The sequence below is a fragment of the Dipodomys spectabilis genome, unplaced genomic scaffold (assembly GCF_019054845.1).
Source record: "Dipodomys spectabilis isolate Male_0828 unplaced genomic scaffold, ASM1905484v1 ptg000002l, whole genome shotgun sequence".
NCBI classification, from domain to species: domain Eukaryota; kingdom Metazoa; phylum Chordata; class Mammalia; order Rodentia; family Heteromyidae; genus Dipodomys; species Dipodomys spectabilis.
The window spans coordinates 60048565-60071227 of NW_024870679.1; the positions used below are offsets into that span (position 1 = coordinate 60048565).

At 38.7% G+C, this 22663-nt stretch overlaps 1 protein-coding gene across 3 annotated transcripts in view; it reads right to left on the reverse strand.

Moving 5' to 3' along the window:
- The window catches only part of Fggy (FGGY carbohydrate kinase domain containing), a 382280-nt gene that overhangs the window by 326812 nt on the left and 32805 nt on the right, over positions 1-22663 (reverse strand). For all 3 annotated transcript variants that reach the window (XM_042682452.1, XM_042682444.1, XM_042682462.1), the window contains exons 3-4: positions 14766-14877; positions 11084-11235 (exon numbers count right to left, since the gene is read on the reverse strand). In XM_042682452.1, the coding sequence (XP_042538386.1) occupies positions 11084-11235; positions 14766-14877 (264 nt within the window). The remainder of the gene's footprint in view (positions 1-11083; positions 11236-14765; positions 14878-22663) is intronic.

Sequence of the window (22663 nt, forward strand, 5' to 3'; positions counted from 1 at the left end):
TGGACAGTGTCCCATTATTAATGTTATTAAAACTATAGCCAATCCTTTAGCTATATGGGTAATTTCACAAAACAGATGTATATATGTAGAAGCCTACACACTCAGCCTTCTAACGGTTTTCCTTCATCATTATAGTATAAACTTTGTGGTTACTGTGCAAATATTTATTATCTACATAGATCTATGCCAGAATGTTTTTTTTTTTAAGTCATAAAACAGATCATGTCACACCCATGATGAAATCCCATCAACCATTTCCCAGGATTCTTGGAGTAACATCCTAATTGCTGCCCATGGCCTCAAGGCTGTGCATATTCTAGCCCTGTGTACCTCTCCAGGCCCTGTTACTACTTAGTACTTAGCTCATATCCGACCAGTCCTGTTGATCTCCCCCAGGTAGCCCACTATTCTGACTCCCTGATAATTAAATCAACCAAAACATCCCAAGAAGAAGCCATGCTAAATCTGTTCATCTGTGCTTCTCCTTCATAACATTTTTCAGAATGCAAAATCATTGGTGATGTAGTGGTTGTTGTGGTATGATAATGATATATGTGTGTGTGTCTCCTTGTCTATTTTCTGCTTCTTTCCAATAGACTCCCAGAAGCCTATCTGGGACTATCATGTCACTCAATTTCACCTTCTCATCATCCTCAAGGTCCAGCCTAGTGCCATCCCATAGGGAACCCTCAGAATCTGTTAAAGGAAAATAGGAGCCCAAAACCTGCTGCTCACAGCCTCAGCTCCTCCTGAAGCTACAAACTGCTTCCTGAACTAGCTCAGGAAGGACCTAGCAAATGCTTGAAGAAGCAGTAAAAGGAAGAGGCGTTGATACAAAATGCCACTGTTCCAACCCCAGCCTAGTAACTTACTAGCTGAGTAACCTTAGGCAAGTTGCTCCAAGTCTTTATGCCTAGTTCCCTAATCTGTAAAATATGATACATAATTGATAGGATGATTTTGGGTTAAGATGAATTAATGTAGATAAAAATTCTTACAATAGTTCAAGATATATAATAAGTGTTGTATATGCTTCAAACACTGCTTCCATCTACTTTCTTGCTCAGTTCCTATTGCTTGGTTGATCTCTATCTTTCTCCTCTAGTCAGACCAATTTTTTGGTGGTAGAGACCATTTCTGGATGCGCCCACGGAACTACAGAAACTGACATGGGTCGCAGTAGGTGGGGAAGACAGAGCCATGGCCTGGCTATGACATGCTTGGGTTGGCTTACCTGGTGTGAGAACATGTGCCCCTTAACTCTTTTGAGTTCCAGTTTCCTCAACTGTAAAAATGCATAATATTGCCAGGTATGATCCTCGCACTCAGGAAACCAAGGCAGGAATTCTCAGCCTGGGCTACATAGCAAGTCTTTGTCTCAAAAAAACTCTTAAAAAAAAAAAAAAAGGAGAAAGCTAGGGGCCGGTGGCTCATGCCTGTAATCCTAGCTACTCAGGAGGCTGGGATTTGAGGATCACAGTTCGAAGCCAGCCCGGGTAGGAAAGTCTGTGAGACTATTATCTCCAATAACCATCAGAAAACCAAAAGTGGTGCTGTGGCTCAAGTAGTAGAGTGCTCTCCTTGAGCTGAAGAGTTGAGGGACAGCACCAAAGCCCAGAGTTCAAGCCCACGGCCGACCAAAAAAAGAAAAAAGGAGAGAATATTTATCTCATATAACTCGTATGAATTCAATAAAGTAATTGTGGTGCCAGTAAATCTGTGGGCCGTGAGCTCAAAGTTGACTACCTGTGACTTAGGTATCACATATAGCAGGTAGATGAGAATGACTTTGAAAATAGATAATATTCTCTTTTATTGTCTACATTCTATGATTTTCTCTGACAGCCTGATGTAGTTGCAGATGCTTTCCTTAACTGTCAGGTAAACAAGAAACATAAAGCACACATACCGTCCAGCTCCATGAAATAAGAGTACTAGAGTTTAAAACTCTCTCTATTGCCAGTAGCATGCTGCATGGCCCATCAGAAGAGAAAAATATGAATAGAGAAGCCCTAAACGATCATTTATATCAGCAAGTGATTTTTAATAAAGTGTCCAGCTAATTCAATGGAAAAGAAACATCTACAAACAATGCTGGAAATTGGCTATCCACATTCAAAAAGAATTACATCCCAAATATAAAAATATGTCCAAAAATTCATGGTAGACCTAAACATAAGATTGATAATTATAAAACTCAGAAAAAATGCAAAGAAGATACTTTACAACATTGGAACTGTCAACGAGTCATAGAAATTATACTAAAATTATAGAAAAATAGATAAAATATACTTCATCAAAATCAAAATCTCTTCATCAAATGTAACTTATAGAAGAGAACATAGGCAAATAACATATACGATACAGAATTATAGAATATATAATGAAATTAAAAAATAAAAAAAGAATGCAATTATAAGACAGGCAATGGACTGGAACAGACTTTTCCCTAAGAAATATATGCCAATAAATAGCTAATAAGCACAGGAAAAAGATGCTCAAAATCATTACTCATTAAGGAGTGTGAATCACCAGACCTGCAATGAAATATCATTCTCATGGACTAGGATGGCTATTATGAAAACAACAACAACAGGAAATAATCAAAAGTGGCATGAAAATGGGAAAATGGAAACCCTTGTTCTGTGTGGGTGGAAATATAAAATGGTGCAGCACTGAAAAGTACTATGGAGGTTCTTCAAGAAGCTTAACATAGATATGTCAGATTGAACAACTCTACTACCATAGGCAAAAGAAACAAAGCAGACTGGAGACATAGTTGTAAACACATGCTCATAGAAGCGTCGTTCAAAAGAACTGAAAGACAGAGTAAACTCAAGTATATCTCAATAATGAATCCATGTGTAAAGTGTGTACTGTACATACAATGGATGGAATGCTATTGAATTTTTTTTCTTTTCCCTTTTGTAATACACAGAACTGCAAAAATGCTAGAGAAGGCAAGCATGGTGGCTCATGTTTATAATCCAAGCTACTCGAGAGGTACAGATTGAGAAGACAGTAGTTTAAAGCTACCATGTGTTCATGAGTACCCTATCTGAATCAATAAAAAGCTGAGTATTGCCACATGTACTTGTCATCCCAGTTACAACATAGGAATTACAAATAGGTGGATCACAGTCCAAACCAATGCAGCAAAAAATGAGACTATCTCAAAAGTAACCAAAAGAGCCAGGTACCAGTGGCTTACACCTGTAATCCTAGACACTCAGGAGACTGAGATCTGAGGATCACAGTTTAAAGCCAACTGGAGCAAGAAAGTCCATGAGACTCATCTCCAGTGAACAACCAAAAAGCCAGAAGTGGAGATGTGATTCAAGCAGCCAAGACAGAAAGAGCTAAAGCATGGCTTAAGAGGTCCTGAGTTGAAACACCAGTAGTGTCCCCTAAAAAATACTAAGGAAGCACTCCACTACTGAGCTATACCACATCCTAAAACTTTTAAATGAAGAAAATTCGGATGTGTCTCAGGAGTGATGACTTTGAAGGCATTTTACTATGTGATATAAACTGGCCACAAAAATGGAGAAGGAGGAAGGAAAAGGAGGAGGAGGAGAAAATAAAGCAGGAAGAGGAAATAACGCAGGAGGAAGAGGAAGGCAGCATTTTAAAATAGTCTCACTGAAAGTTAAAATACTGTTGTAATATTTACTATATAGACTACTTTATAAACACCTTGCCAAATTTCAGCAATTTCACAGTGCCAATACTGGCATCATTACAGTTAAGCAGACCTTGAGATTCAGACTGAGTTTGTCCATGTTCTCATAACTGCTGATTGGTAATGGAAGATTTAAATGCAGTATACACAACTTCAAATCCTAGACATGTATGAAGATGTTATAGAACTGTGTAATAATGGAAAGACTTGGAAAAATCATATTAAGTGAAATAAGCCAAACTCAAAGAAACAAAGACTCCAGGGTTCCTTTCATATGTAATATTTAGTATTTGTCATAGTCCTAGCAGAGGATCACAAGATGTACATATGGCCATATAAAATGATGTTAATCAATTATTTACCATTGCTAAGATTTGGAACCAACCCAGATGCCCCTCAGTAGATGACTGGATCAAGAAGATGATACACACACACACACACACATACACACACACACACACACACACACACACATACACACACACGACTTCTATGCTTCAGTCAGAAAGAACAACATCGCCCATTCATAAGGAAATGGAAAGACTTGGAAAAAATCTTATTAAGTGAAGTAAGTCAGACCCAAAGAAACAGAGGCTCTATGGTTTCCCTCATTTATAATAATAATTAGTATGTGTCTAGGATAGTCCTAGCAGAGGATCACAATAGCTCAATAGCTATGGACCTATGATCATATAAAATGATGCTAATCAAAATGAACTCCAAGATATGGAAACAGGAGGGTTTTATGGTTGTTGTTGAAGTTGTTGTTTTACTGTACTGTACCAGGTTTGTTCTTCCTTCCTTCCTTTCTTCCTTCCTTCGTTTCTTCCTTCCTTCCTTCCTTCTTTTCTTTCTTTCTTTCCTTCTTTCTTTCGTCACTGCTTTTGATTCTGGTACCCTGTGTCTTATACATACATTTATCTGATTTGGGGAGGGGAAGGAGAATAACAAAATGGTGAATCAATGCAACAGTGATACTCACAAGACACCATGTTGGAAATGAACTTTACAATTTTGTGGGAGTGGGATTGGGAGGGAGGGAAAGGATAGTGGGAGAAAAGTGAAAAAATGGGTACCAATGTTTTAAAAGAAATGTACTCATTACCTTACTTATATAACTATAACCCCTCTGTAAATCACCTTTACAATAAAATAAAATTAAATAAAAATTTTAAAACTGCATTATATCTCCCAAGGTTCTTCAGTGCACTGTATTTGTTCCAGTACTTACACGTAAGTAAAATGAGACATGCCCATGAAATTTAAAGACAGATCAACCAACTAAGAGAGATCTATAGTTTCTGCCATATTTACTTAAAAAAAGATTGGCATTTCAAAGAAAGGTACTTATATTGTTTAATTTTCATAAAGTTTTAAAATTAGAATAAACCTTAATATAGAGAAAATATGCTATTATACATTAATAAGAATGAACATAAAATGCCAGACAAGGCATTGAAAATAAGCCATCCAAGTCTCTTATTTTACAGAATGGACTAGAAGAGGAAGGCTTAAGAACTAGGCTTTTTGATGTCCAGCAGGGTTTGCAATGCTTTCTACTGGAAAACACTCACGAGAGCACACAGGAAGTTACCAGACTTCCTCTCTAGGCATCCAAACTATCTAGCTACTTGAGCTATTGTCAAAAGGCTACACATTTACAAGAAAAGGCACATTAGAACAGATCAGAGACACAGGCTGGCTTCTATGTCCTCAGACAAATAGAAGCAGAAGGACATGGACGGGGAGGTGAGGGACAGATAGGATTCATTTTCTTCTCTGCTGACAATAGCAGAAAAAAAAAGAAACAAGTTAAAAGTCAGATTGGAATAACTCCACATATAGCCCCTACAAGCCCCATTAATTATCTTCCATTAACATTCAGCTGTCAGAACCCACATCAGCCAGTTAACTTTCATGACCTTGCCCAGTCTGTACCTTGTTCCCTTACAATGTTTTGAGTTTATAAAGATAGGCAACTCCAGCTGCTCCAGCCTGACAGAACTTAATTTACATTTGGCCTTCATTAAGTTGAGAGTCAGAATCATTGAGACCAAATGGAAAAGCCAGACTGCTGGGGGTTATAAAAAATTCAAATGGCATTTTTCCTTTTATCTGACAATTCTTATTAAGAAGACATATGTCAACCTAAAACACATAAACCTTAAATATAAAGGACATGATTAAAATTCCATATTGCAAGAGTAGGACCCAAATGACTGTACCCAAGAGCTACAGTGATCCTAGTATCTCTGTTCTGTCTTCTGGAAGCCCAAACTTCTCCACGTCGGATTCTAGGCTAAGGACAAGGAGCACATGAATGACAGCAACACTGAGTTGAGTGGGCAGCTTTGACTTCACCCACCTCAGCCCTCACAGGCAATCAGTCTCAACGGGCCCTTTAAAATTTCTGGGACTCTTCTTTTCTCCACCCTACACACTGAGGTCTCATTAGTTCTCACCTGGAACATTACACCAGCCCCCTGTCAGGTCAAATTATTATTTTTTTAATGTGTTCAGAACTGAGCTAGAAGTTCACATCTGTAATCCTAGCTACTTGGGAGGTTGAGATCTCAGAATCCAGGTTCAAAGCCAAGCTGGGCTATAAGTCCAGAGAGATTCATTGGAGATTCATGCCTCCAATTAATCAGTAAAAGCCAGAAGTACAGAAGTGAAGGTATGGTTCAAATGGTAGAATATTAACCTTGAGTGAAAAACCTGAGTGTGTGTCCCTGAGTTCAAGCCCCAGTACTAGTGCCAAAAAAAAAAAAAAAAGCCCAGCTTATTTAATTAAGGTTAGGGACCCTAGAAGAAACTAAATGAATATGGTCTCCATTTGTTTGTAGATTACAATGGTTAGAGGGGGTTAGACTTACATAAATTATATGCATTGACATCACAATATATAAAACAATGCTGGTAGCTGGTGACTCAAGTGTGCAACCCTAACTACTAAGGGGCTGAGATCTTGATCATGCCAGCCAGGGCAGTAATGTTCATTAACTACTAAAAAGCTGGAAGTGGAGCCTTCAGCTCAAGTGGTAGAACTCTAGGCTTGAGCAAAAAAATCTCAAGGGCAGTTCCCAGTCCTGAGTTCAAGTTCCATTATGGGCACAGAAAAGAAAAAAAGTATGAAAGATACAATGTGATAAGTGAATTCTGACTCAAGAGTCAAGAAAGTTTTTTTTTTTATAAAGAAATCAATAAAGCTGAGATCTAAATGATGGGTGAACAAAACACCAATGGTGAGAAGAGAAAATAACATTCCGAGGAAAAGGAAGAGTTTCTTAAGGATCAGATTTTCTGTTTTGCAGGCCCCAAATCTCTGGCTCCTCTTAGCTGTCATTATAATGCAAAAGCAGCCATAGGCAATACAGAAATGAGGATTTCTAAATTAAGAAATCAAAGAAGAGTAAACAAATAATAGCTCAATGAACTTAGAACACAGGAACTTATGTTTTTGAGTGTGCACCTGAATAGTTCTTCTGAAACTATCTAGCTTTCTTCCATTTCCCATTAACCTGTCAAAACGAAAGTGTCAGGATTCCCTACAAATGGATGCTTTTCTTCAGGGTAAAGGGGCAGAGCCTTTAGAATTAAAAGTGGTTCTATAAATCCACAGTCCGGCAAAATCAACATCACTTGCCTAAGTGTTAGAAATGAAATTTCTCAAAATTCTCAGTCATAGCCCAAGGACTACTGAATCCAAGTGAGTAGTTTAACAAGATCTCCAGGTGATTCATTTACACATTAAGCTTTGGGACCCTCTATGGGCCAACCCAGTCAGGCTTTCAGGAAATGCTAAAGCTGATTTTAGAAAGAATTCTGAATGTGTAATCAGACACCAAAAAGATTCTCAGCAGGAATTCCTGTACAAGCTTACCAAACAAAGCAAAAGAAAACAAAAATGTGAATTCAAGGCTCACCTTCAAGCACTTGAAGAAATCTGTGTGATTTCTTTTTTTGTTTGTTTCTTTTGTATGTTCTTCCCCCGTGGTATAACCCTGTTTTCACTGTATTTGATTTCAGTGCCCTGAATCTTGTATATACATTTTTCTAATTTGGGGAGGGGAAGGGAAATAACAAAATGCTGAAACAAGGTTACAGGTTGACCCTTTGTAACAATGAGATGTACAAGACAGCATGTTGAAAATGAACTTTACAGCTTTGGTGGGAGGGGCGGGAGAGGAAGAGTTAGGAGCGGGGAGAGAAGGGATGGAGGGGGAAAAACAAAGGAGGGTGTTACAATGCTCAATAGGAAATGTTCTCATTATCTTACTCATGTAACTGTAACCCCTCTGTACAGTATCTTAACAATAAAGCATATATTAAAAAAGGAAATGTTTAGTGCCTTATTAATAAATAAATTAATAGAAGTTTCTCTTAGGAGATCACAAATACTGTCATGTAATCTAGAAATGAATTATTTTCCCCAGACTTCATTTAGCATAGATTGTTCTTGAGTGAAGGTGGTAAGCATCTGAAAGTGTCATGCTGGAGGTGCAGGAAGATCTCCTGAGACATATACCCAAGCTGGCCACACAGCAGGAACGGACATAGCTCTGAAATGAATCCATGATTATGCTAATATTTTTTGTCTAATTCAGCATAACTCCTCCCCTGTCTGTGTTACCATCAAAAACCCATCTAACCCATTTCTTCCAGTGGTGTTGTCCACTATGAAGAAGAAAAACAAAAACACATAGAAGATATGCTAAGAGGACACCACTGCCTTGTTCCTATTCCTACTCCCAAACAATTTTATGGAGGGATTGAAAGATGATGGACTGTATTACGTCATGGAACAAGCTGGGATCTAAAGCATGGTAGGTAGGGTTTATTCCCCACCCCTCAACATACAGGAGTTTATTTCTATACTACAAAGTACTCTTAAAAAACAAAACTCTAAATATGCTCCTTTAATAATGTCTTTAGACCTGACCCAGAAACAACAGCCTGGCTATAACTGTTACTATATAAACCAGAAATTTCCAGCTAAGTTGTGCCCAGATTCTAAATTCCTAGAAACTGCAGCTTACTCTCAAGTACTATAATTATATCTAATGGTTAAATATTAGACTACTGAACATATTTGAGTGGCACTTCTGTACATTACTGACAATGAAGATTATTTTCATTTAAATAAAGGTAAAACTTAAAACATACTAATAAGCTGATTAAAGAATAAGTTATGCAAATAATATTTTTCCCAGAATGTGTGAAACAAAAATATAAGGTGTTTTTTTTTTTCTGTTCTTTTACAATATAAAAAGAGGTTTAGCCAGGTACCAGTAGCTCACACCTGTAATCCTAGCTACTTAGATGGCTAAGATCTGAGGATCGCAGTTCAAAGCCAGCCTGGGCAGAAAAGTCCATGAGACGCTTAATCTCCAATAAACCACTCAGAAAACCAGAAGTGGCGCAGTGGTTCAAATGGTAAAGCACTAGCCTTGAGCTGAAGAGCTGAGGGACAGCGCCCAGGCCCAGAGTTCAAGCCCATGATCAAAAAAAAAAAAAAAAAGAGGATTAAAAATTACTAGCACAGTGCTAACCCTTTGGTCTTATATTTTTCTTTACTAATATATATTACTTTTACAAAAGAATAGGTTTCATTATGGCCCTTTCAAACACATACATACATACATAAATATATATATGTATATATGCTATGTACACATGTACATATATGTGTATGTATGTGTAGATATGCATATTGATGGAGGGAGAGAAGAAAAGACAACCAGAATGAAGGATTTCAATTCTTGTTCTGCATCTAGATGAGTCAGATGCCCTCTTTCTCAGCTTCAGTGCCCTGTGCGACAGACCTTATGGGAACTAAGTCAATCAATACTTATTAAAAAAAAAAATAAAGAAAACAGCGGAACCTGAAAGACTGTGCAGAGTAGTCTGTATTCTAATTTCTTTCCTTCAGATTTTTCAAACTAATCTGAGCCGACTCTTAACTAGAAGTTTTTAGATGGGAAAATAAAGCCTGAGATTAAAAAAAAATATGTTTGGCCTAAAACACACCACTGTTAAGAGCAATGTCAGAATTAGATTCTTAAAACCCTTAACTCCTAAGATGGCTGACTCCAAACTCATCAGCCACAGAAGCCTTTCTACAGATTAAGACTTATAAGATAGATAACAAGCCCAGCCTGCTTTGATTAATGAAGTTCTCTTTTTTCTCCTTCCTCCTCCATGGTGAAAAATCCTGGGGCACCTTCCCAGGTACCCTTAAGTTCTCCACCTCCATAGACAGGCTGAATAACTGATGATTCAGCCCATCTGAAACCCCAGAGCCAGTAAATGAATCACATTGGGTCCTGTTCTTTAGATGGATTCTCTGTTCCTCAGACCACCTAAAGGGTTTTCAAGTCCCGAGGTTCCCAAAGGACTTGAACTTTCTCACACATCCATCTCTAATGGGAACCATTAAGCTGACATCACCATTCTCCACACTTCATAAAGGAGTCCTAACATCTGGAAATGGGAACCACCTGCAAGAGCTTTGACCAGCAATCACCATATCACTCAAGGATGTGGAAACTCGGGGGCAGGTAAAATGAGAAAGAGATATCTTAAAATGTCAACAGGGCCAAAGATTAATCATTTGAGGGCTAAAAGTATGTAGAAAAAGAAAGCTCTGGTCAGAAAAGCTAGACTTAAATCCCAGCCCTGCCACTTTCTAATTGGGATGGTAATTAACCTCTCTCAACTTAAGCAGAGTGTTAGATACTATGAAGAGAATTGATTTTGGAGCCAGCTAGTCCTAGGTTCAAATCTCTGCTCTCTGACATACTTCTTATATCACTTAACGTTGAATTACTTTCCTTCAATGAGCTTTAGTTTCTTGTCTACAAAACAGAGACACTTTCACTTGAAAAAGAAGAAAAAGGAAGAGAAAGAATGGGAGACAGAAAGAGAGAAAAAGAGAGAGAGAAAGAGAGAAAGACAGAAAGAAAGACAGAAAGAAAGAAACAAAGAAAGAGAGAGAAAGAAAGAAGGAAGGAAAGAAGGAAAGAGAGAGAGAGAGAGAAGAAGATAGAGGCCACTCCTGTAACCCCACCACTGAGGACACAGGCTGAGAGAGAATCCAAGTTCAAGTCTACCCTGGACTACACAGCAGTATCCTGTGGAAAGAAAGGAAGAAAAGAAGTAAGGAGTGAGAGATGAGAAAAATAAGCAAACTATTTTACTGGATAGTTGCATAAAACACTTACCACAGGGCCTGGCATTAATAAAGCTTATAAAACGAGGAGTGATTTAAATAATCAGTAAGATGGAATCAACTTTCCTAAGAGGTGGGGAAAACACAACAGACTTTAGGGGTGAATTAGGATTCTGGGACACATGGAACCTTCTACATCATTAGTGCCCTCTGCTCACCCTTGTGCTCACCTCTTTCAACCACAGGAGTTTGGGGGCCTGCATTTCCACAGACATCACACCCCCCACATACTTGAGGACACTATGTTTTGTCTTGTTGATCCTGCCAACCTGATTGACTGCTCGGTGGTCCAGCCACATGATGACATTTCGATGAGAATCCCCTAGAATAAAAACAACAGGGAGATGAGAACAGAGATGTATTCTTTTTCTTCTAGCTCAAAAGGCCAATTACAAGTTCTTAAGACAATGCACTGTACAACTTGTACTGTCACTTACTTCACCTAGGAACAATAAATAAGGTGAAAGAACACCAGTAAGGCTATGAGTAGTCTGCATCCAAATGTTGCAGTTCCTTTCTAGTGATGCATTCCTTGACCACAAGCCCTGGGTTAAAAGTCAATGCTAAAACTACAAAATTACTAATAAATATCTAAACACTAGATTTCTGTTGCACAGAACAGCCTAGGTCCTAATTTCTTCCCAAGTCCTTCCTTTTCATCACCTTGGTCCCTTTTCTCCAAGAACTCCTTTGGTGGAATGATGAAACTAGTATTGGATTCTGAGCTTAGAGGACTGTTTTGGGGAAAGTCACCATATTCACCAGCACATGGGGTCTTTCTGACATTCAAAGCAAGAAGGATCAAAGAAAAGGCCGACAATGAGATTATTCTGTCACACAATAATAAGTGATCTTAAGTGATAATGCTTAATTTACTTTGGTTTTTAACTTTTTGGTTGGCATCTAAAGATGGTAGCACTTTTGCCAGTCTTGTGGGTTTGGTGTTAGTGGTGATTGGGGTTACTGATCATCTTCCTAACCCTACTCTCTGCTTCTCACAATTACTCCAGCTAATCAACCAGGAGTTAGTCCCTGCCAAGAACCTGGAAACCACTTTTAAAATCTAATTTCATTTCCACACCTATGATAATCTACCTCAGATAAAAATCTAACCTTAATATAATCTGTTGACAGAAAGAAGCTGGTAAGGGGCACCTGCAGCTGTATGTGGCTGATGAATGGGTACATTTTAACCTTTTAGGTAGGACAGAGATATTTCAGCACTTTTAATTAAAATGGCAACTTAGCTCCCCTTTTAATAGAGCACTTGTTAAAAGGTAGCGATTCCACCTTCAGTGAGAAAAAAGATGGCAGCCAGAGAGGATATATATGCATTTAGGCAGGTTAACAACACTCTCTCTCCACGTCAAGTGTGGGTTCCCAGTATTTTATCTGTCCATTCATCTGTGCCCAATGGCAATCCATATACCAGAATTTCTGAGGAAACTTTTTAAATTCTGATACCCTAGTCCAAGCCAAGCGAACACAAATCAGTTCAGTTCAGGCAGCTGGAGGGTGGAGGAGTAAGCCTCATGAACGTTAATTTCCTAAAAAAGATCTTCAGCTGGGGCTGGGAAGGTGGCTCAGTGGTAGAACGCTTGCCTTGCATGCCTGAGGCCCTGGGTTCGATTCCCAGCACCACATAAGAAAAAAGAAAAAAGCCGGAAGTGGCGCTGTGGCTCAAGTGGTAGAGCGCTAGCCTTGAGCTGAAGAGCTGAGGGACAGCGCCTAGGCCCAGAGTTCAGGCCCCACGACCAGACCCAAAAAAAAAAAAAAAAAGATCTTCAGCTGATACTAATGCACAGCCAGGTTAAAAAGAAACCATATATTTTAGCAGATCAGAACAGCATGGACTCTTAATGTCTGAAGTTCCAACCCCAAATGAAACTTTCTCTACAGCATCCCTATCAGATAGTTATCCAGTCTTTACTTAAATAAAACTAATGGAGGAAGTATAATCTGCCTTCCTGAGATGTCAGTGTGCCCGCCATACTCCTAACTAGAATACTTGCTGCTACTCCAAAGTAGAATACTCACTGAGCAGAGTCCTGAGTCATGATCAATTCCCAACTCTCAGCTCTCGAGTGGTCCACTAGAGACATAGGCCGTTTGGAAGCATTTCTGAACCCTTAGTATCTCGTAACATAGAGCTTAGCACACAATAGGAGTTAATACTGGTGTCAAGAAAAGGGGAGGGGATTGAGTGAGTGTGCACATGAATGTGCATCTTTGTATGTATTATGGGACTCTAGTTATTCACCAATCTGCATCATTTTCAGCACATATCATTTGTGTGTGTGTGTGTGTGTGTGTGTGTGTGTATGTGTGTGTGTGTGTGTGTGTGTGTGTGTGTGTGTGTGTGTGTGTGGTGTCTGTGTCTGTGTGTTGGGGTCCTGGGGTTTGAACTCAGGGGCTGGGTACTGTCCCTGAGCAATTTTTATCAAGACTTGCCCTCTACCACTTGAGGCGCAGGTCCACTTCTGGCTTTTCTTGTGGTTAGTTGGAGATAAGAGTCTCACAGACTTTTCTATCTAGACTGGCTTTGAACCATGATCCTCATTTGGATCTCAGACTCCTAAATAGCTAGGTGACGTGAGCCACTTGCGCCTGACTCACATGCCACATAGTGAGTCCACAAAAGCGAACAGAACACATTCCTTTAACTGAAAGTGTTTCCAATCTACATGAGAAATTTTCCTGAGTTTTTAAGTGTAAGTGTTCACTCCTTACTGTAAAGCCACAGTTTCTGTATTCCAATCTTTCATTGGAGAAAACTGAGACACACATAGAAGTGAATTGACCCACCTAGGGTATTGTAGCTCAGCAAAACCAAAACCAAAACTCTGCCGTATCTGACTTCAATTCCAGTGTGTCATAATATGTCTTACTTTAGCAAAGAGACTAAGAACAGTGCCTCTATAGCACTGGCCACCACTGAAAGCTCTTAGCAAGAATCCAGCCCCAAACTTGCTTAGAATGGCTATCTTTGCAACTGCTGCGAGACAATGCCTGGAGCCACTCCTCCTTAGACAGAACATGGGATTTCCAGTATATCACAGTCTCCACCACTCCCTGATGTCTTGCACGTCTTGCAGGATCAAATATCAGTAAGAGTGCATCTTCACACGTGCTATCGTTTTTCTCAGACTTGGCCCATGTCTTAAGGAATGGCTATTGAGAATAGAGAGGCCATCTGTTTCCAGTTTCTGCGTGATTCATGGTCCTGTTTTGCCCTGTATCTTTTACATGGACTTGGCTCATCCACTTAAATGAACATGGTATAAGAGCTTTATGTACAAAGCGACCACAAATACTGATATTGCCTTCCCAAGAAAACATCCAAACCACAAATCTGTTTCAAGGCCACTCACTTGGAGTTAATGACTCAGTGTCTTGCCTTCACCAGGCTCTCCACTATTACTCTCAGGTTTTACACAACCAAGTCTTTTCCAGGCCCCATCCCCCAATGCTGTTTACTATGAAGTCTTTTTCTAAAAATTTATTTTTATTATCAAGGTAATGTATAGAGGGGTTATAGTTACATAAGTAAGGTAATAAGTACATTTCTTGGCAAACTTATTAACCCTTCCCTTGTTTTTCTCCCACTTTCCCTCCACCCTTTATCTCCCCCTCCTTGAGTTGTACGGATTATTTCCAACATACTGCCTTGTGAATATCGCTGTTTGGTTACCCCTGTCCTTTGTCTCACCAACTAGAAAGTAGTTTAACCTCTGGGATATCATATCTGGACTCTACACTTCACTTCCAAATCTCATCTGGGCCCTTTGAACTCATCAGCCAAGACCGCCCCAGCCCATCTCCCACCACTCAAGAAAGGGAAAATGGTCCTACCTTCATTATTTACTGGTAAAGGACAAAAGTGTGTATCCAAGACAACCAGGGAACATGTGGCATCAAACCCAAGTCCACGAATTCGGTTTAAGTCCATTCCTTGTATAACTTTCTGTTTCAAAAAAAAAAAAAATACAAATTACATGACACAAAGAGAAACATAATTACACCATCCAGCTTTTAAAATCTTGAAAACAATTTAGGATGAGAAGAAAATGAGTGACACAATGCAAAAAAGTTATTTGCATCCTAAGTCAGATAAAAGTTTAATATCACAAAGATTTCAACATATCTTTTTAATTAATGAGAAAAGGGACAATCAACCAAATTAGAAATTAAGCAAAATGCATGAAAAGTCACTTAGTAAGTAAAAAGAAATGATCATAGTATCTAAAAATACTTCTAGCTCGCTATAATGAGATAAAAAAATACAATAAAAATATCAAATTTTGCTTTTTAATTGGTAAAAACATTAAGGATTAACAACAGACTATAGTAATGACAAGAAATGGGAAAGTGGACCTTTTTTTAACATTATTGTAGCAATGAAATTATTGAATACAGCTTTCGAAAATAATTTATAGTATCTATTAAAATTACATATATGCATACCTTTTGGCCTAGCAATCCCACTTCCAGGAAACTATCTTAGCAAAATATTACTAAGTAAGTAAACTTATAGCAACACAGCTGAGAATATATTTTAAAAATATCAAAAACTATTTCTGTTAAATAAACTATAGCACATCCATAAGATGGGGTACTATACAGAAACTTAAATAAAGGTGGCAGACCAACTTCTGCGTATAGTGGAATGATGAGGTCATCAAATCGTCAGCAAAATAAAACTATAAATGTGGACAAAGTTATCAGAAACAATTGCTTTGGGGCTGTGGGAAACTGATCAAAGCCAGATGGCAAACTGTGAAGCATATTTTTCTTGAAAAGTCAAATTTATATGTAAAACAGTTGAGACAAACAAACCAAAAACTAATTCTAGGCCTAGATAGTTTCTCTGGGGAATTTTACAAATATTTACAAAAAAAACAATAGAAAACTTGTTTAAAATACACTAAAAGATAAAATACTTTCCAACAAATTTTATGTGGTCAGCATTACTTTGATATCAACTACAATAACTTAAAAAAAAGGACAGCACACACCAATATTAGTCATGAACATAGGTATAAAAAAACCTTAAGTATTAACAATCCAAATCTTGCAATGTATAAAACTGGCTTTGCATACCAGGTCTACATGAAGGTACCCCAAGATTGAAAGGGAGTTGTAATATCTATTAACCTATTGATAAATGGTAACAGAATAAAAAAGCACAAAAACCAAATGATCCTCTCAAAAGATGCAGCAATTTCTCCCTCCTCCCCACAGAAAGCCAATAAATCAGAATGGAAGAAAATTTATACAAACTGAAAAAAACACATTATCAAAAATGTATAGCTAATATCCTAGTAGTAAAATGAACTATTTCCACGGCAGAAATAAAACAAGAATATTCACTTTTATCACCTCTAGGTGACCCATCATAGAGATTATAGCCAGTACAATTCAGTGAGAAAAGAAATTACAAGTATACAGTCTATGGGCTGGGAAGGTGGCTCAGTGGTAGAGCACTTGCCTTGCATGCTCAAGGCCCTGGGTTCGATTCCTCAGCACCACATAATCAAAAAGAAAAAAGCTGGAAGTGGCGCTGTGGCTCAAGTGGTAGAGCACTAGCCTTGAGCTGAAAAGCTGAGGGACAGTGCCCAGGCCCAGAGTTCAGGCCCCACGACCGGACCCAAAAAAAAAAGTATACAGTCTGTACAAGAAGTTAAGGTTTGTATCTTTGCAGATACTACGATTTTATTTGTAGAAAAATCTATAATCAATGTATTCTATTGTAACCTCATTACTATATCATGAATATTTATCTTTATTAGCTTGACTTGTTTTTAATATTCAAGAGCTTACAGTACGATGTACAAACCATAAAATCCATTCATTGTGAATGTAAAATTCAAGTATTTTAGTATATTTACATGGAATCTATAATCAATTTTTGTAAGATTACAGGATTCAGGAGTAATATATAAAAATCTAACTGTGTGTGTGTGTGTGTGTGTGTGTGTGTGTGTGTGTGTATTTTTTTAGTCTGAGACCAGAACTCAAGCTCAGTATCTGATGCTGTTGCTCACTGGCTGGTGCTCTACCACCAAAACCATGCTTCCAATCTAAAAATCAATTATATTCCTACATACTAGAAACTAATAAATCAAAAAGGAAATTATGAAAGTAATTCCACACTTGGGAGGCATGGTTCAATAGCAGAGTGACAGTCATGAACTTCACTGGGTGCAAGTGTGAGGCCTTTAGTTCAAAGCCTGTTACTAGAAGATTAAGGGAAGTAATTCCATTCAGAATGATGTAAAAAACATCACTCAAGAATGAGTTTATCAAAAGAACTTCAAGCAGGTACCCAGTGATTCATGTGTAATATTCAGGAGGCTGAAGTGCAGAGCACTGTGATTCAAAGCCAGCCCAATAAGAAAAGTCTGAAAATCTATAAAGAGAGAGAGCAGATAGTTACCTATAACTAAGAGTGGAAACTGACTATTAATAGACACAATGGAATATTTTTGGAATAATAAAATTGCTTTAAAGTTGGATTATGGTAAAGACTGTACAACCATGTAAATATACTAAAATATTTGAATTTTACATTCACAATGAATGGATTTTATGGTTTGTACATCATACTGTAAGCTCTTGAATATTAAAAACAAGTCAAGCTAATAAAGATAAATATTCATGATACAGTAATGAGGTTACAATAGAATACATGGCATTGTTAATGGAGACAGAAGTGCATCTGGAGAATTTTTCCACTCCTTTCTGTAAGTTTTAAAAGTTGTAGAATAATAGATTAAGTAATTCTATTTTCCTCTAGGGGTTTTCTTTTAGAAAAAGCACAAGTGGCCATAATCTGTAACATTTCCCACTAACTTAAAATAGGACAATAACCTTTTAAATCTCACAAAAGTGAACATCCCCATTTATCTTAAAATACACAACTCTATTTGCTTTTGGTGAAACCTTATAATTTAGGGTTCCATTTTTTACTATTTAATATGCTACTCAAGAAAGAGCTATACACAACTGTTGGGCATTTCCAATAAAGAAAACCATTAATTTTTCAAATCATATTAGCAATAGGTAATAAATCTATCAAAAGGCATAAACATCTATGTGCTATCTGTTTCAGATGACTCATTTAATCCTTGCAACACCCTTTTCCTCTTATAAATGTTATAAAGCAGATATTTAATATTTGTGTCTTAAAATAAATAAATTAATGTCTGGGAAAGGGTGAGCCTGTAGTTACAGACAGGTTAAAGAATTGTCTTTGACACACAACTAGTAGATGATAAACCAGCATTCAAAGTTAGAACTTTTTCTGTGTTTTTCTCTCGGTCTTTGATCACAAAGAATTTCCTTTTGTCCATAAGATTCACTGATGAAGAGACCACATGCTCTGTGAAACCAAATTTGTTAGTGACCCATCTGTGACAGAGAGCAGTATATATTTGCCAAACCTATTCCCTGACAGGCAGCATGGTTTTGTGACAATAAGTTCCAAAGCTCTAGATTCCAATCCTAGCTCTGCCACACAATGTAGAGTACAGCACAATAAAATCCCTTCCAGCCATTCCTGCTGCTCCAGCCTTGCTGGGTCTTACCTCCACAATCTTTACAGACACTTTCCTCTTCCTGAAATCACTGGAGGCTGGTACCAACCCATGCCTTTGGGGACAAACCACCTGAGGCTGAAACCGGTTGGCCATTTACTAGTTCTCTGATTTTAGGAAACTAGATAACCAGTTTCCTCAGCTAAACATAGGTATTGCTTAAAATCTGAATCTCTAGTGGGTTTATGAGGATTCAGCAAAATAAAGTGTGACTGACTCAACACCTAGCATTCAGGGTATAGTCAGCAGCAGCTAATACTGGAGTTAACTATTTCAAATCTTCCTTGAACCACATGGGACATCAGTCAGTCACTGAGCTAGCCCTAACTTCTATGTATGTGGCCTTGATAGCTTTATGTCCAGACAGTGTATGCCTGCCTGAGAAATGTTCATGACTCAACAAAACCCCATATCACAGGCAGCACCATTAAAGCAATGCCATGGGATATGGTGACCAGAGTCCTTTCTGTTCTTAAAGTCATACAACCAATACTTCTGTACTATTCTCCTTGTCTTTCTGAGTCTTGGTTTCTGTACTATTCTCCTTGTCTTCCTGAGTCTTGGTTTTAGGAACCACAGCCCAGGTAAGGATCAAACAATTTAAGAATTTGAAAGTACCATGGAACTGGTATGCCTTTGCAGAAAATAGAAGAGAGGAGAGACCCACTCACCATCTTATTAATTATGTTCATGGAATATCTTAATGTACAACGCATAGCGTACTCTGTGTGTCAGAAAACACATAGGCAAAGGGACAAGTAAGAGAAAAATGGTATAGACTCAGTTCTTTTTAAGGATTTATAATAGGTTTACACTTTCAAGTAGGAACAAGGAAAATGATTTCTTAATCTATTTTAAGAAGACCCTTTGAAGATATCCAGTTCTGTATTCAAATCAGAGTTTTTCTATCACAAATGGGGCTCAGTGTCTTGCCACTTCTAAAATATGAGACCACTAAGAAAGAACTCACCAAGTAATGGTAGCATGCATTTAATTCTGACTTTGCTAGTCATTATTACTTCTCCAGTTTTACTAGGGAATGGCTCCCAATCACATTGACCCATAGCTGAGATCTGCCCTGTGCCACAATGTCCCTCAGCCATCCAAATACCCCAGGAAGATGGCTGTCAGGATCACACTGCCAGAAGGCCCCTGAGGCTTGACTGAAAGACCTACGGATTCTTACTGATATTCCTAATAATGAAAGAAAAAAGCAGCCAAGTAAACTCAGTCCAACAGCTTGGCATCAAGAGAATTTCCCTGATTAGAGAGAAAGCACATTGCTCTTCTAAAGAATTTCCAGAGAAGGAAATTTCTGCAGTCTCATTTGGTATCCTGGTCCATGTCTAACAACTGTCAACTCAGAGCTCTGAGGCAGCAAACAAATATTTGGGGAAGGGATTGGGCATTTCTTTGTTCTTACTGTGGGGAATGAGCTTGGTCTTGCACGTGTTTTAAATCAGCAAGTTCTGATATTGGGTGGAGAGGTACCATTCCCCAGAAACTCTCTAAATAGAGAACTGCAAGGGTCAGAAGCACACTTTTTTTTTTTTTTTAATCTTCGGTTCTATTTAGATTCAGGGTCAAAGCCTGGGGCTTCGGGAGCTGAATCCTGCTTGCAGCCGGTGCAGGAATCTTTTAGGTATAAATTTGAATGCCTTTGTCTGCTTGGAGTAAGCATGGAGTTTTGTAATTCTAGTTCCTTCGGTCTCCCTCATTTCCTGGGTCTTGTACAATTCGCTCACTTACTCAGCCTGTCCTTAGAAAATATAATCAATCCCCTACCAAGGTCATGCTATATGCTCCTCTAGCTATTTGGGAAATAAGAGAGTAAAGTTTCCTTTTTAAACCTTGCTCATTTGAGGATTACATTTTAGTGCATATAGAAAATAGCAAACAAATCAAACAAATTATACAATGTAGGTATACATTAGGCAGGATGATCAGGAGTATCAGAGAAGGAGACTGTGGTTTCTAAGAAAGGGAAAGTAATGCATGAAGAGAAATGTGTGAGGTGACCTTGTGAAAATGTGGGAAGAATGTTCCTGGCAGAGATATAGCCAATACAAGGCCCTGAGGTGGGACTAGCAATAAGAAAAACAGTCTGTATGAGATACATCTTTCCTAGAAGAAGGCAGTATCTTGTTAAACCTACTATAGAAACTTCTGATAGGAATGAATCCAGTCCTGGACTATTACCTACACAGCTTCCTAGATTAGGTATGGTTTTGTGTTCCTTGATGGTTGGGCAAGAAAATGGAAGCCCTACCCTTCTGTTTATGTCAGTAGCACCAACATTCTTCTAAGAACCCAAGATCTGAAATCCCATCTCCTTCTACTTTATCACCAAGTCACCTGAGACCTTCCTTCCCGTAACCTCTCAGCCCCTGCCTTGTTTATGTCTCTGCCAATGCTGCGGTCCAGGTATGCTAGCTGGAGATAGGAAGACTGGACAGGCTGAGGAAGGATTCTGCAGAAGTCTGACACTACGGGTGGGGGATATAGCTACAACAGAAAGATGCGGAGGCATCATTAGACGAGATGAGCAACAGGTCAGCCCCAGACTGTGCAGAGACCTGAAGGCCATATCATGGCTCCAATGAGTAAATGAAGGGTTGGAAACAGAGTGACATGATCAAGACATGCAAGACTAAGACCACTCTAGAGTTAGATACAATAGTATCCACCTATAATTCCAGCACTAGAGAGGGTGAGCTGGAGGACTGGGTTTAACAGGCCAGCCTGAAACACATAATGAGTTCCAGGCCAGCCTGGATTACACTGTGGAACTCTTTCCCCAGAAAAAAGAAAAAGAAAAAGAAGAGAAGAGGGGAGGGAAGAACAGAGGAAGGGAAAGGAAAAAGGGACTCGCTCTTGCTATGAAAGTATGGATCAGAAGGAAGAGCACACACACAGATATCAGTTGGGATGTTTAAGTAATGTAGGCAAAGGATGAAGGCACATTTCTAGAAATAGAACACATAGATTTGACCTATTTGGATCCTAGCTTATCACTGAGTGATCTTGGGAAATTCCCTGAACAATATGACCCTAAGTTTTAACTTCTCACCTATAAAACAGGAATGAATCCCTCTTCCTTACTTGCCTTGTAAAGATGATCAAATGGATATAAATGTGTTTTGCAAACTATAATAAAGGTTCTATGAGTGTAGGAGATTTACATTACTGTTCAATCCCACCTGAGTTACCATCTCTTCTGGCCCCTTCTAACAACCATATGCTTTACCCATGGGCTTCTTATTTTCCATATTTTATCTCAGAAATTCATTCTCCTCCAGAATGCACTTATTTTTGTTATCATGGCCAACCTAAGAAATGCTATGATTATTTCTCAGCACCATTAGCATATTTTCTACTCATTAACCCATTTAGTCATCCCAACCATAGGCAGATAACTCCAATCCTATTTTACAGGTTAAAATATTGAGACAAGAAATAGTAACGTGGTCCAAGGTCACAAATTGAAGGGTTGTAGTGGGATGTTAACCTTGATGTCTGGCTCCAGGATGCATGCTGTCTGACCTGCTCCCTCTCTAAACATACCTCCCCTCCTTTTCCCCTCACCCCAGCAATGCTGTTCTAAGCAGATGTGCCTACACTGCGGCTTCTGGCACATGGCCACCTCTCCATGTGAGAGAAATGGCTCAAGACCCAAGAGCTTTATGCAGGTTTGCTATATGGAGACAGCACTGCAGCGGACAAATGCCCACAGCACTTACAAGGCTCACAGGACTCAAACTGATGAGCACCCGCCCCTGCAGGAAGATGATTAAAACTCCACCATTAAACCAAGCTGAGATTACAGGAGACCTTTCTTAAAGTAGCTTTTCATCAGGGGATTCTCTCTCTATATATATATTTTTTTCCTTGACAATTTCCTTAATGGCCAGAAAGGCTATATGTTAGAAGAACAAAGGAGACCCAAGGGCAAAGAGCAGAAGATTTTCACCAAGCCATGAATGGGATGGGGGGAAGGGGAGCGAGGGGGGGTAGAGAGCAGGGAAAAATTAAACAGGCAGTAGAGAGATGCACCCCTCTTTTATTCCTGCATAATGTACCAGTGCTGCCCACCCCACCTCCTTTGGCCTTCTTCTCCAGGGGGCACTAACAGCAGCCCAGAGCTCATGAAAATTT